The sequence below is a fragment of the Lissotriton helveticus genome, chromosome 7 (assembly GCF_964261635.1).
Source record: "Lissotriton helveticus chromosome 7, aLisHel1.1, whole genome shotgun sequence".
NCBI classification, from domain to species: Eukaryota; Metazoa; Chordata; class Amphibia; order Caudata; family Salamandridae; genus Lissotriton; species Lissotriton helveticus.
The window spans coordinates 1,086,471,418-1,086,485,585 of record NC_136068.1 but is presented as its reverse complement, the minus strand read 5'-3'; the positions used below and the strand labels follow the sequence as shown (position 1 = coordinate 1,086,485,585).

General features: G+C 45.8%; 1 protein-coding gene across 5 annotated transcripts in view; it reads left to right on the top strand.

The window, feature by feature from the left end:
• Positions 1-14,168, top strand: part of AATK (apoptosis associated tyrosine kinase) — a 508,162-nt gene that overhangs the window by 267,800 nt on the left and 226,194 nt on the right. For 4 of the 5 annotated variants that reach the window (XM_078654150.1, XM_078654151.1, XM_078654147.1 and 1 more), the window contains exon 2: positions 9,072-9,205. The exons of the other annotated variant lie outside the window; for it this stretch is intronic. In XM_078654150.1, coding sequence (XP_078510276.1) covers positions 9,072-9,205 — 134 coding nt within the window. The remainder of the gene's footprint in view (positions 1-9,071; positions 9,206-14,168) is intronic. 5 annotated transcript variants of the gene reach the window in all.

Below are 14,168 nucleotides of genomic sequence, written 5' to 3'. Positions count from 1 at the left end.
TTGCAAAAGCTGCTTAGTTTGATCTTTTTGAATGGGCTGAACGAGTGGATGTCTGACTCGAATGTTCTAGCCCCGTTGCAGGCCGTATTTAGAGATTGGGTTGGCACAATTAACCAGGTCTTCTGCATGTAATTGCTATATTAAAAAAGTGTAAAACTGGCGGGTCGCAGACTCTGTAATCTTTTGGACCTCAGGTCCGCTTTTGGCCTTGTCCCTAGGAACACCCTGTGGGCAGTTTGGAAGAACTGGGGGTTCCCGACTACCTTTTAAAAACTATTGTCAGATTACATTCCAGCAATTATACCCAAATTAGATGTGGGCTAACAGGCGAACTGACTGACCCCATTCCGGTAAATAGGGGCATGGAGCAGGAGTGTGTGTTGGCCCCGACCTTCTTTCTCCTGTACATCAATGACGTGGTATCCCGGCTTGAGAACTGTGAGGGAGATGCCCCAAGTATTACAACAGAACGGAAACATGTCACTGGGAATTGCTTTTCTCCGCTACTTTACTATCCTTGCACAGATTACTGGGAGGTGGTACGTTAATCTGGCACACCCCTATCTAAATTTTACAAATGTCTCCAGGAGCCTTTGCTGCGGAGGTTCACAAATGGAAACCACAACTGGTAACAAGGTAAACCTAGTTATGTCCCAATTTACCTGGCCAGTTTTTGAAAACAGTGGAAATAGTTGCCAGTAATAGTGCTACCGCTGCAGGAATTTCCACTATCGGCAAGTTCTTGATGTGAGCGAGGGTAAGATTGTGGATTTAAGAAATGGTTTACTGATTGTTTTACTAGACAATTCTTTTTTTCTACTAGTTTGAATGTTTTACAAACTACGAAAGGGATTGTAAACAAACTGAACATTGGGATGTGGTATGCGGTAGACATGCAGTGTTAGCAAACCTGTAATTCTCTTTCAGTGTAACAGTTGAAGCAGACACATCCCAGATTATTCAGTGTGTGCTTGTACTTGGTCTACCCTCCACATTTAGAGATGGGCGGACCTCATGTTTTTTGTTGCTAGAGCCCTTGTTGGCTCTGTCCATGGAAAACTTCCTCTGACGGACTGACATAGTAGGGACTGTTGGAGGAAGGGCATGACACCACCAGCCCTATTGAGGGTGGGCGGTGTACGGTCCTCACCGACAGAAAAATAGCAATTCATGAAACCTAGGGTGTAGGGGCATCATTAGTTTTTTGGGTTTTTCAGAAACAAATTCCTGCTACCACCTTTTTTTAGGTTTTGCCTGGCGAAAGCTGCGCTCTGCGCAGCTTTTTCGCGCAGGCGAAAACCTAATGACTATAGTAGGGGAGACAGGAACGGCCCCCGTCTATTATTGGCTAGCTCCATAAATGGAGGCTAGCCATTGGAAGACGGGCCTGTCCGTCAATGCCGGACCAGATTCGGGGGCGTTCCCGAGAATTTTTGGCTTTTGGCTACATCACGCTACGTCAGCCGAAAGCCAAAAATTCTCGGGAACGCCCCTGAATCTGGTCCGGCATTGCCGGCACCTGCCTTCCTGCTCGGGACGCGCTGCTATTGGTGGAATTTTGATCCTGCCATGACGTGTCGGGTCTCCTTCTCCGTGGCGTAAGGACTTTCAGGTAAGCGATTTTGTCTTTTGTAAATAAAATAATATTGTCCCTTTGGCTCGCTGTCTCCGTCTCCGTGGTGCTAGGATAAGGTCAGACCCGACGACTTTCAGTGCAAAGTTATACATCGGTAAACTGTGCATTTAAGATGAAAATGTTTGCGCATGTAAGCTTTAGGCCTTTCTGTTATTTATTGTAATTCGTCAATATGTACATTTAGGATGCCCTGTTTCTGTGCGATGCCAGATTTTTTTGTATCGTGCTTTAATCGTGGGGCTGAGAGTCAGCTGAGCACAAGCATGTGTTCGTGTCAACTCTAGATGAGAGCATGAAGGTCCGTTACGATAAGGTGAGATCCGACGACTTTCAGTGCAAAGTTATATTTCTTTTATTGTGCTTAGATCCTGGGGCTGGCAGATTTTAACAAATGCTTAAATTTTAAGGCCTTTCTGTTATTTATTGTAAATCGTCAATATGTACATTTAGGGTGTAAATGTTTGCGCATGTAAGCTTTATAGTCTTCAATAGTTTTTGTTATGGCGTTTGGGTAATTTATTTGACATCGGCAAACTGTGCATTTAAGATGTTAATGTTTGCGCATGTAAGCTTTGTAGTCTTAAACATTGCACGCATGTCAACGCAAAATGTAGTTAGACATTCTTTTTAACATTGCTTAGTTTACCTTTACTATACTCAAATTTAGTGAGAGCAAGAAAGTGTGTTATGATAAGGCGACATCCGACCTGTTTCTTTTCTCGTGTTTTAATCGTGGGGCTAAGAGTCAGCTGGGCACACGCATGTGTTCGTGTCAACTCTAGAGTTAGTGAGAGCATGAAAGTCTGTTATGATAAAGTGACATCCGGCGACGTTCTGTGCGAAGCTATATTTATTTTTTTTGTGCTTCGATCTTGGGCCTGGCAGATTCTAACATTGCTAGCTTTACGGGCATATTAAAATAACTCTGTGCAGCTGAGTTCAAGAGTAAGGTGGCTCGCGGCACTTGCCCATTAATTACTCCTTGGAGTTGGCGGTGAACCGCAGGATGTGCAAAATGTAGTCGTAATAGAAGAGCTATCCGCGCGCAGTCTGCTGCGGAGTACTTCTATTAAGCGTTTGGAATATAAGACGCTTGAAGTTAGAAAAAAATGTCTATGTAAGAATATAGTCGCATTGTTAATGTCTTTACAAGGAGAAATTTGAAATGATGACTATAAGCGACAATTATACCATACCAAGATATCCAAAAACGGAAGCGTCTTAGTACCGTGGGGAGCTTTATGTCTTTTACATAATTTAGGGGATAGACAAAAGGCCATATGTCCAGGTAAGACTAATCTTTCACATTTATATATGTTTAGTTACAACTTTAGTTCACAAACTGTGCTTTGGACGATGCTAGAAATGAAATAAAACACTGACAACATTCCTTGTTTTATTTTCACTAAGTGCATGCGCAGATTTCTATATTTTTAAACGCACATACAAACCAGTAACGTGACGCAAATAGTTGCCATAGTATTACATTGGAACACTTACAGTCCATATCTATTTACGAACTGCATAAGATATGTTACTGGGCAAACATATTTTATTTTAAGCTATAACAAATGCACTCATTGTATATCCTATAGCAAGTTCATCTGTCTTCTAACTTCTGAGTGAATAGTAACAACATTTACAAATCACAAGTTCATTGGAACTCCTATAAGATATATTGTCTCACATTACATTTGTAATATGGGCAATTAAAGTCAACAATAAGCATTGTGAGCTTCGAAAGAAAATAGTCGGAAAAAAAGTTACTTCAAAAAGACTTACAACTGCAAGTGTCTTTCAATATCATTTTATTGTAAAATTACGAAATAATCTATTCTTTATAATAAACAGTTGCAAAATAACTCTCCAAAGCTGTATAGACTCTGAGGGCCTCGTGTACAATGCCAAACAGTGTGTTGAGCTTGCAGTGTGTACGACTTGCAGAGTGTAGGGCTTGCAGTCTGTAGAGCTCGCAATGTGTGTGGAGACTCCCCGTATGTGAGAGGAGCTCGCAGTGTGTGAGAGTACATCACAGTGTGTGTGCCTCACAGTGTATGGAAAAAGCTCACAGTGTGAAAAGAGCTCTGTGTGGGTGTGTGAGGAGCTCTGTGTGAGTGTGTGTAGGGCAGAGGTCTTCAAACTTTTTGATGCCGAGACACACTTGTAAAACATTTTTTGGCATAAGGACCCCCTTCCAACAAAAGTTTCTAGAAACTGGTACTCCTCATCAACTTTTGACAACCATAAATGCGCCTGTTAGACCTCATCACATCCAACCATCATTCATCCACTCAAACTTTCACACATCCATCCATCCATCCATCCATCCTTTCATCCTTCCATCCATCTATCCTTCATCCACCTTTTCTTCTTTCCATCCATACATCCATACTTTACACATCCACCCTTCTATCCATGCACCCATCATACAGCCACCCACCTTTTCACACATCCATCCATCATTCATCCATGCAACCTTTTATCCATCCATCTACCATTTCTTTCTCCTAAATATACATCCATCCACCCACACTTTCATCTTTCCATCCATACATCTATCCTTTACCCATCCACCCTTCTATCCATCCACCCATCATTCGTCCTCCCACCTTTTCAGACATCCATCCATCCATCATTCATCCATGCAACATTTTCTCCATCCATACATCCATCTAACATTTCATTCTCCCATCTATACATCCATCCACCCATCCTTTCATCTATCATTCATCCACTTACCTTTTCACACATCCATCCATGCAACGTTTTATCTATCCATCCATCCTTTCATCCTCCCATCCATACATCCATCCTTCATCCATCCACCCTTTGATCTATACATCCATATGCCCACCCTTTCATCCATCCACCCATCATTCATCCCACCACCTTTTCACACATCCATACATCATTCATCCATGCAACATTTTATCCATCCATACATCCAGCCACCTTTTCTTCCATCCGTCCTTCATCCGTCCACCCTTTTATCCTTCCATGCATCCTTTCATCCACACTTTCATTCATCCATCCTTCATCCATCCACCCTTGCATCTTTCCATCCATACATCCATCCTCTGTGTGGGTGTGTGTTGGGGGGCTCCCTGTAGGTGTTTGTGGGTGTCATTTGCGAAAGATAAAGCTAGTGGCATCGCAAATAACAATGCCATTTATTTATGTTAAAAAAAAATTGTCAAGAGCTTTGCCAATAGCTCAAACTTTAACAAAGGCAAAACCATTGCATTGTAAATGCTTGTTTTGTAAGTTTGGTGATTGCCCATCAAAACCAACGGTGGCCATATACCAAACTTTTGGAACATTGAAAGAAACCGCTGTCATGGGGGTTCCTTTCAATGTACAAAGATAACCCCTGGGCCAGCGTTTGTCTCAAACTCTGATGGACATTAGTCCCTCAGGATGGCAGAGGCAATACCCATCTCCAACCTGACGGACAGAGTACCGTCCGTCAAACTGTAAATCAGCCCCTTGGTCAGCCTGCTAATAGGTAATCGTATAAATACCTGCTTTGCTCTCCAGGTTTCTCAAATGCTATCTGTTCCCTTTTAATACAAAAAAGCCGTAAGAAAGGCAGTACGCTCTCCTGCTTTGAGAAGCACAGGGATGGAACTAAAAATGGAAAGGGAGATGCAAAGCAAAAGATGAAGTATCAGCAAACCCAGCTCTTGGAGCGTCTCGCCGCACTGCCATCCAACACAAAATGGATCCTTTAAAAAATAGTATCTACCCGCAAATCGCTTCCTGAAAATCACTCTTGGAAGGATGAAAATGTTCTTCTTTGTCTTCCAGAATGTTCCACTTTTAAGCTCTTGGCGACTAGCAGTGACAAACTTGGCGATGCATATATAAATGCTGCATCCAGTTTATTTTTCCAACAATTCTGATGCGTAACAGACTAAAACCACGCTTTCCATCGTATTTTGGAAAGAGACTTCAAAAGTGTTTTAATCGAAACGCTATTTTCTCATTTCCTGCAGTCGGCTGTGCCGGAAGTGCAGCGAGTTCCAGAGCTCTTATTTTAACAGCGTGTCCCGCACAGCGCTCGTGACGGCCTCACGTTTGTCCTGTCATCCATGAGGAAAGAGGTCTGTCTCGGCCGGACCGTCATTGCTGCCTGGGCGGACAGTGTGTTTCCTCTCTTAGGCAGAAGAGCATGGCGGAAAAGGGATAATGTGGAGTTACGGAGACTAATGGCTCTCTGCCTGTGTGTGCGGAGGGGGCTGTCAAAATGGTCGATTGAGCCTTTTCCTATGAGCCTGCTAATTGCCGCCTCCAAGGGGTAGGACAGTGCCGAGGGTGCAACCCATTCACCCTGTGAGGTCTGGTGTTTACTTAAACTTCTGTCCAGCAATTACACCACCTGTGTAGTTCTCGCTTGTGAGAGTGACAAAGACTGGCCTTCCCTGAGAAATGTAGCTGTAATTTGTGGAATCTGCCACCTGTCGTTTTAACCTATTCACTTGCTGGGGTGTTAGCGCACCCCTATACACACCATCAGGCGCGCAACGCCCATAGGGCTCAAAGAGCTTCAGCCACTCCCGTCGTGTGTGTCAGCCCGGGCTGAGACAGCTCCCCGGGCACACACAGGACAGGTCTTGAGCTGCTGTGGGCTGGCTGGCCCGTGTCCCTCTTCTTGCAGCCACACCCGAGAGCTTCACAGGTCTTTAAAAATACATTTACTTATTCGTTGTTGTTTTTTCACCCTTTCTCAGAGCCCCTGCAGCTCCACTCTGCCTATTGCTGGAATAATTAGCCCCCCCACCCCCTGAAATTTTAATTAGACCCCAACCCCTAAAAATGTGGCTCTAGTTGCGCCTCTGCACACCATGGAGTGAAAATAAAGGTGGTTCCATAACTTAAGTTAGTTAAAGTCATGATTGCAATAAATACCCAGTGTATGCAAAGATGATATTCAATTTCGTAACCATAGTTCTGCAGAATCGACATGAGGAAGACACTATATATTCACAGATTACATATTGCGACGACTTTAGACAAGGAAACAACTGGTAATAGTCACAAGGCACCTTAGAAATGAATTCTTGCATACTAGTTTTGGTTAGACATCTTATTAAAAATAGACATGAAAGAGGTCATAACCTAAACAATATTAGCAAATGCCTAGATTGTAACATGATGCTGTCCCCTCCAACATAAGGAGCATGTCTGCCTCAAGGCTTCACCTCTCTTGAGTTATGGCCCCTCTCCACCCTCAACCGTGGCGATAAATGAACATGGTTTCAAACTCAGAAAGCGCGCTCCACGCTTCCATCCGCTACTCTTGGCCGATGTCCGGTGGAGCTGTCCTATGCAGCTATAGAGGAGTATGGCCCCTTGGCCGTCTCCTACCCAGCCGGTCATCTGACATTGTTTTCCTCCTCTCCCCGTTCGTGTCTCCTTCACTCCCCCTCCCTCTGAGATTCTTTGATTCAAACGGTTGTAACTATGTAACCTGTAACTCGTTGATTCAAATGATATAACTATGTATCCTGTAACTTGCTGATCCTCATGTAAAGCGCTCTGATACCTCCGGGTCTCGCCAGCGCTATATAAAACTTTACAAATAAAATAAAACTCTCCAATAATGCCTCCATCCACATGCTGGTAACCTGGTTCTGTGTATTGTTCACGCAAAATGGGGTCCTACATACTGCGCAAGCGCTGTGTGTTCGTGCACTTTCAAATCCTGCCGTGAGCAGATTCTCTGTATATTATTGGGGCTCTTGCTGCCAGGAGAGTGCATTCCTTAAACCTGCACATATCTCGGGACCTTCATTCAGAGCTAAAAACGATACTCTCCCACCTATGACGAGCACTCTCTTGCGTGTAAGTGTGCTCCTTTTAGTTTTATTCATTAATTGCTGATGCTGCACAGCAGTGGCAACAATCCAATTTTTGCTGATGATGCAGAGCACTGGCAAAACACATAAGTAATGCATATAGATCCAAAAGGGGAGACTTTTTGCCTTTGCCAATGCTGGTTAGTTTAAGGGCCGGACTGGTGGTCCTGTGGACTGGATGGTGTCTCTAGCTCCAGAAAGGCCCGTGCAGGTTACTGTCCCCGTGAAGCTGAACTTTCACCAACGCCTAACCGGCTCCAGTTTGAACTGGTGACCCCTGCTGGAAGTGCCAGCAGTGAGTATTCTGTGTGAATTCTGTTGATATTTTCTGACATGTAAAGGGCGCGCGGTGATGGGTGACATGCAAATAAACCTTCCCCAGACTGACCTTGGCTGCAAGGACTCATGGCGCGTTGATTTCTGGTTTTGGCACACGCCGTCGTCTGGATGTTTTTTGTTAGTAATGCTTTCCTTCCAGGGAAGGTGCTTTGCTTTTCACACGGAAGCTACGAGGACTCTGTAACGTTTCCCGCCCATTTCCCCTGTACTGAGCAGTGCCCAGTCCGTCCAGACCAGCATTGCTGGCCTGCGGAAGCCACTGCCCGCCGCTGAGGCACACCCTGGCCTCCAAAGATAAAATGGAAAGCCACAGCCCGCTCTCACCTTGGCTCACCCCATGCGGCCAATCAATCACCGCAGCGGGAAACGAGCTGTGACACAGCAGGACTGGACTGCGTTTAGCATTCATGGTCCAACAGCTTCCGATATGTTTTTCGTCAACTGAACTCAAACACGCGCCCAGCAAAGTCGCCGTCCTTTGTTTGGCCAGTTTGTTCAGTGTCAGCTCAGAAAGCGATGTGCCCGTTACGTTACGGGTTGCTGGGCATCTTGAAACAGTTTGTTTCGACCGGATTGTCCCAGACTATTCACCGTCCGAGGGAAGAATCATTTAGTAAAAGTCGCCTTCACTTTAGCTCCGCATCCAGTGAAGCGGATCTTACGGTTTCTTCTGCCTCTGTCTGGCACAACCAGCTCGTGGCCCCGGAAAATAATGTGTTTCATGTATGCGGGGTCCAAAAAGTCAGAATATCTGTGTGGTTATTTTTTTCTAAAATAATGTTGTGATCCTTGCACTGACACTCGTTGGGAACTAACTTTACAGCGATCATGGCGGCGCAGCACAACGTTTAATTGCCAGAGAATGAGTTTACTTGATTTGTACCTTAACAGAAGCACAGCGATGATGTGACAGCGCCCAAGGGAAACAAGAAAGTGTGGGGAAGAAGTGGGGAGGGGGAGAAGTGGGCACGAGGCACATTGTGGTCCTTGCTTTGGCGCACTGCACCAGGGACTTCCAGGCGCACTTTCAAGTGACAGGTGTTTAGTGGGGGCATTCAGGAGCCTGACACTATGTCGGTGCCCACCCTGGGCGGGGGGTCACAGCTCCACGCGCTCAGCAGGTTCCTCTCCCGGGGCTTTGCAGAGCGGTCCCTTCCTGCCTCTCTCTGTCCTCTGCTTCTCTTGTCGTCATGCCTCCTGTCTCTGACCCCTGCTGCTCTTCTCTCTCTGCCCTGCAGATGGCGCCCCTCTGAGTGAGCTCTCTTGGTCCTCCTCCTTGGCTGTGGTGGCGGTTTCCTTCTCTGGCCTCTTCACCTTTATCTTCCTCATGTTGGCCTGCCTGTGCTGCAAGAAGGGCGACGGCGGATTCAAGGTAAGACAGACCCGTGGATAATCACCCCCTCCCTGCCAGGGCCCATGTGGGTGGGATTACAGGCAGAGCCACTGGAATAATGCGGCAGGGAAGGGCCAAACTCTGCGGTAGGGTTGACTAAATTATACGCCAAGAGATGGCAAATTAAGTGCCACCTTGTTTAGCAGTATTTTTTCAATATTTTATCCTTTTAACAACTGTAGATAGAAAAAAGATTCCTAACTGTGCAGAATGCATAGGCTTCTTAGAAAGGAAAAGTATACACATCCCCCAGTTCCCATTTAAATGTTATTAACCAGCAAGGAATATTTTTGTCTTAACTCGAAGCACAACCATCGCTTCTGTCCCCAAGAGTAAAATAGTGTGTTTTCTGAAAACAAACCTACACATGCACACCTCTAGAAGTCAAAGGGGAGCCTCTTTTATTCCTCGTGTCCCAGTTTTCCTTCGGATTTTTTTCAGTTTTGTGTTAAGTCTGTGTCCACACTTGGGCTGTAGAAGCAACGCTTTGTATTAAGAGGCCAATAGAACAGTGTTGTACATTACTAGGTACAATGTCAGCGTCTTCCAGAAGGCGCTCTCACATCAAGGCATCAGACCTTAAAAAGAGAAGTCAAATGTTTGGGATCTTCCTGTACTCCGAGTACCCTGTTGAAGTACCGGATGACGTGTCTCAGATGTAACATGACTTGGCACTTATAAAGAAGTGCATTTAACCAGTGCGGAGATTGAAATTTTTCATTATGAGACAGAAGTCCTGCCCAGTTTGTCAAGTGTTTCTGCAAGCGTTTTCCCTATTTAGTACATTTTCACACATAAACACGTGGACCACGAAGAGAGAGGAAAGCAGCTGCCTTCTGCAAATTGTTTACCTGTCCTTTGCACCAGTAGTGCCATGTTTCTGTTAGTAACTCTTGATCCGTTTAGATCAACAGCATTTTTGTTGGCCTCTGCATATTATGCAGCATATGATGGAACATACAGGAACTCTACTAAATACATTAATACACAGAAAATGCTGCAGCCACATTATTCCAGTGGGAAGCATCCTTTACAACGCAACTTTTACTCCGCACTACCATTATGACGCAGCTATTACAACGCAAGTCGTTACAAAGTCTTGCGCTGGAGGGCGCTGTAGAATAGGGAATAGTTTAATTTTCTATCCAACACCTTCCCTACTATCCACAGGGACTGGAGTTGGAATAGAAAATTAAACTATTCCACTATCCAGCGCCCCCCATCGCAAGTCATTGTAACGACTTGCGTTGTAAAAACTGCGTTGTAATGGCATGCAGAGTAAAAGCATGCGTTGTGATGACATACATCCTATTCCAGTGGCCCTGGTTATAACATAGGAAGCCTTGAGCGTACAGTGCTGCGAAGCTCACTATAAGCACTTGAAATAGTGCATTATACATAACACCCCACGCAGCAGAGCAGCTCGGGACTTTGAAGGGTGAAGCAGATTGGTGTTAAGTGCAGTGACCTCAGATATAGGGAAACCTATATCTGCTGTAAGTTGTCCTAGCACCAGCTTACACAGGCTTCAATGACAGACCTTTAGTCACAGTTTTAGTGGTCTCCCATGTGTGGCATAATACATGCTTTAGCCCATGGGAGACCCCTGGTGTACCTATGCCCTGTGTATCTCCGTACCATCATCTAGGGACTCACACGAGTACACCAGTAGCCAATCTGAGAAGCACCTAAGTACTCACCATCCAATTTAGGAGAGAAAGCACAGAGACTGGGGTCCTGATTAGCAGGATCCCAGCCAGACTAGCCAGAAACAGCATAACACCAGTCAAAAAGTGGGGGTAACCATGCAGACTGATCCTACAGTGGGAACATAATGGGGAAGACAGGAGAAAGGGGCATAGGTGTTTTAAAGCACATATGGAGTATGACATCTGTTTGGGACAGGAGTCGTAGGGAACAAAGATAAAGGGCAGTTCATGAATTGTAAATGCTTGCTTTTATTTGTTTCCAGATTTCTCATGACTTCCTTCATATTTAAACTTCATGTCTCTTTAAATCTCAAGTCCACTATGTGAAAGTTCAATTCTTGGTCAGTCTGTGTTCTCAAAATTGCTGTTATGTGATTACTGTTGATGGCCAATGTACTGTGGTCACCATTGATGGTGAGAGCACCAGTGCATATCTTTAGCAGTCGATGCACTGTGAAGGTCTTTTGAGGGGTGGTGCACTGTGATCACCATTGGTGACTGGTGCTCATTTGTCTCCCTCTCACTGATCTGCTGACCTTCATCTCTCATCCAACATTCAAGCCAACCCTATAAACTACCATTACTATTGAGTAAATGCCTGAGGACTGAATTACCTCTCCCGCTTTCTAAACTACTCTGTCCTTACTACCTCCATTCTGTAAATATATAATTTACTTTTGTGTTGATAGTCATTCATCTAGTCTCACTCACCAACCATCTATACACTCAGCCGTCTTTATAGCGTCCATCCCAACCAAAAGCTACATTTCATTCTATGTTTGGTCTCTATGAGTAAGGATATTCAAATCACCTGCTACTACCGTGTGAACATGTGTGCACAGTGATCAGCAACAGTGTTCCGTGCACTTCAGTCACCATTAATGGTCGGTCTGCTGGAATCCCTATTAACAGTCTGTGTACTCTGACGGCACTGGTGGTCGGTGCACTGTGATCTCCATTTACAAGTTGTGCACTATGCTAGGCAAGTTCTAGTGCCGGGGTAAGTTTAGGGCAACAACTCAATCCTCGTATTAAGTGTTACTGTTGTTCTAGGAGCCCCAGTAACCAGGTACAACTGCAAGCTCACTGAATTACTAACTTTGGCTTTCAGGGGGTAGCGAGACTGAATAGTAAAGGCTTACTTTTTTAGGTTGCTGTGGAGTAGAATGGCTAGACCAGCTAGCTCAGATAATACTTCAAATGCAGAGTAACTTCAGGAATAATCACTATTCTTAAGTACTACTGTTACTCTGTAACTGGTTCTTTGGTCTGTGTGTATTCACAACAAGGACACACTTATAAATACAAACTAACTCTACAGCCAAAGCACTCAGTCCGAACTCACTTGTCATAGTTACACAGTTCGACAACTAAATAGCTCTCAGATGGACGGGATGGGGGGGGTCGCACAACATCTATCATAGGTTGCTTTCTGTGACCACACAGCCCTGCCCCAATCTGATCAGGCTGCAGTCACTCTTGTGTTTTCACACCAGCTCCTCCAGGGCATTGATAGCATCCAGATACAACAGTAGCAGGGCTTTATCTGCAGACCTGGGGGAATAGTTGCACTTTCTTTACCAGAGTGAGAGCACATAACAGGCTAACTTGATTTTCTGGGCTTGAGAATGAGGTTGGCGTCCATGGTCAATCCGAGCAACTAGGAATTGGGTGAAAGTTGAGCTTCATGTGTTTAAGTCCGGTCTGGACTACTGGTTTCTTGTTGAATAGTCTAATTCTGGTTTGGAGAGATATGTGTTGAGCTGGTGCTGGACATCCAGGTCTGAATGAGGTGCAGGCAGTACCCACTACTCACCTGTGAGGGTCCCAAGGTGCTGGGGGGGGGGGGGGTTGGGCAGCTCCGAGGTCATCCAAAGAGCCAGATCATTAGGTCCTTTCTGAAGGTTTACAGTGTGGGGCTTTGTCTGATCTTTAGGGGGAATTTGTTCCAGGTCTTGGCCGCGATGTAGGAGGAAGATCTGCCTCTCGTTCTGGCTCTGAGAATGCAGGGGATTTCGGCCAGATCAAGGTCGGCGGAGCGAAGGTTTCTCTTGAGGGCGTGGAAGGAGATTCTTTTGTGGAGGTATTGGGGTCTGGTGTTGTGGAGGGCTTTGTAGGCATGTATGAGCAGCTTGAAGGTCACTCTTTTTTCGACGGTGAGCCAGTGGAGTTCTCTGAGGTGCTGGGTGATGTAGTCGTCGGATGCTGAGGACGGGCCTGGCTGCGGCGTTATGGACGGTCTGGAGTTTGTGAAGGAGTGATTTGTTGATTCTGGCATAGAGAGCGTTTCTGTAGTACAGCCTGCTAGTGATGCGTGGGTAGGTGATGTTCTTTCTGGATTCAGGGGGATCCATTTGAAGGTCTAGCGGAGTATGCAGAGGGTGTTGAAGCATTTGGAGGAAACATCGTTGATCTCCCGGTTCATGGTGAGAGTGGAGTTCAGTATGATGCTGAGGTTGTGGACGTGGTCCGTGGGGGAGAGGGGATTTCTGAGGGCCGGGGACCACCAGGTGTCGTCCCACGCGGTGGCGGTGGGTCTGAGGATGAGGACTTCAGTTTTTTCTGAGTTGAGCTTCAGGCAGCTGCTGCTCATCCAGTATGTGATGTCCTTCATTCCTTCCTGGAAACTGTGTCTGGTAAAGTTGGGTTCCTTGGTGAGGAAGAGGATAAGCTAGGTGTCGTCTGCGTAGGATACTATGCTGAGTCCATGTTTTCTGACAATCGTTGTGAGGTGGCCATGTAGATATTGAAGAGTGTGGGTCTGAGGGAGGGTCCTTGGTGTACTCCGCATCTGATCTCTGTGGGTTCAGAGCGGAAGGGCATGAGTCTTATTCTTTGTGTTCTGCCAGAGAGAAAAGAGCGGATCCAGTCTAAGGCAGTTCCCTGTATGCCGGCGTCATTGAGTCTGGCGGCTAGTGTGCAGTGGGAGATGGTGTTGAAGGCTTCTGAGATGTCTAGTAGGATGAGGGCTGCAGTCTAGCCTTGATCGAGGAGTGCGCAGATGTTGTCCGTGGCATTTAGGAGGGCGGTCTCAGTGCTGTGGTTGCTGCAGAATCCGGATTGAGATGAGTCGAGGATGTTGTTGGTTTCTGTGAAGTGCATTAGCTGAGTGTTGACGGTTTTCTTAGGGACTTTGGCAGCGAAGGGGAGGAGAGAGAAGGGCCTGCAGTTCTTGAGGTCCGTCGGGCCAGCGGAGGGCTTCTTGAGGAAGGGTTTAACTTCGGAACGTTTCC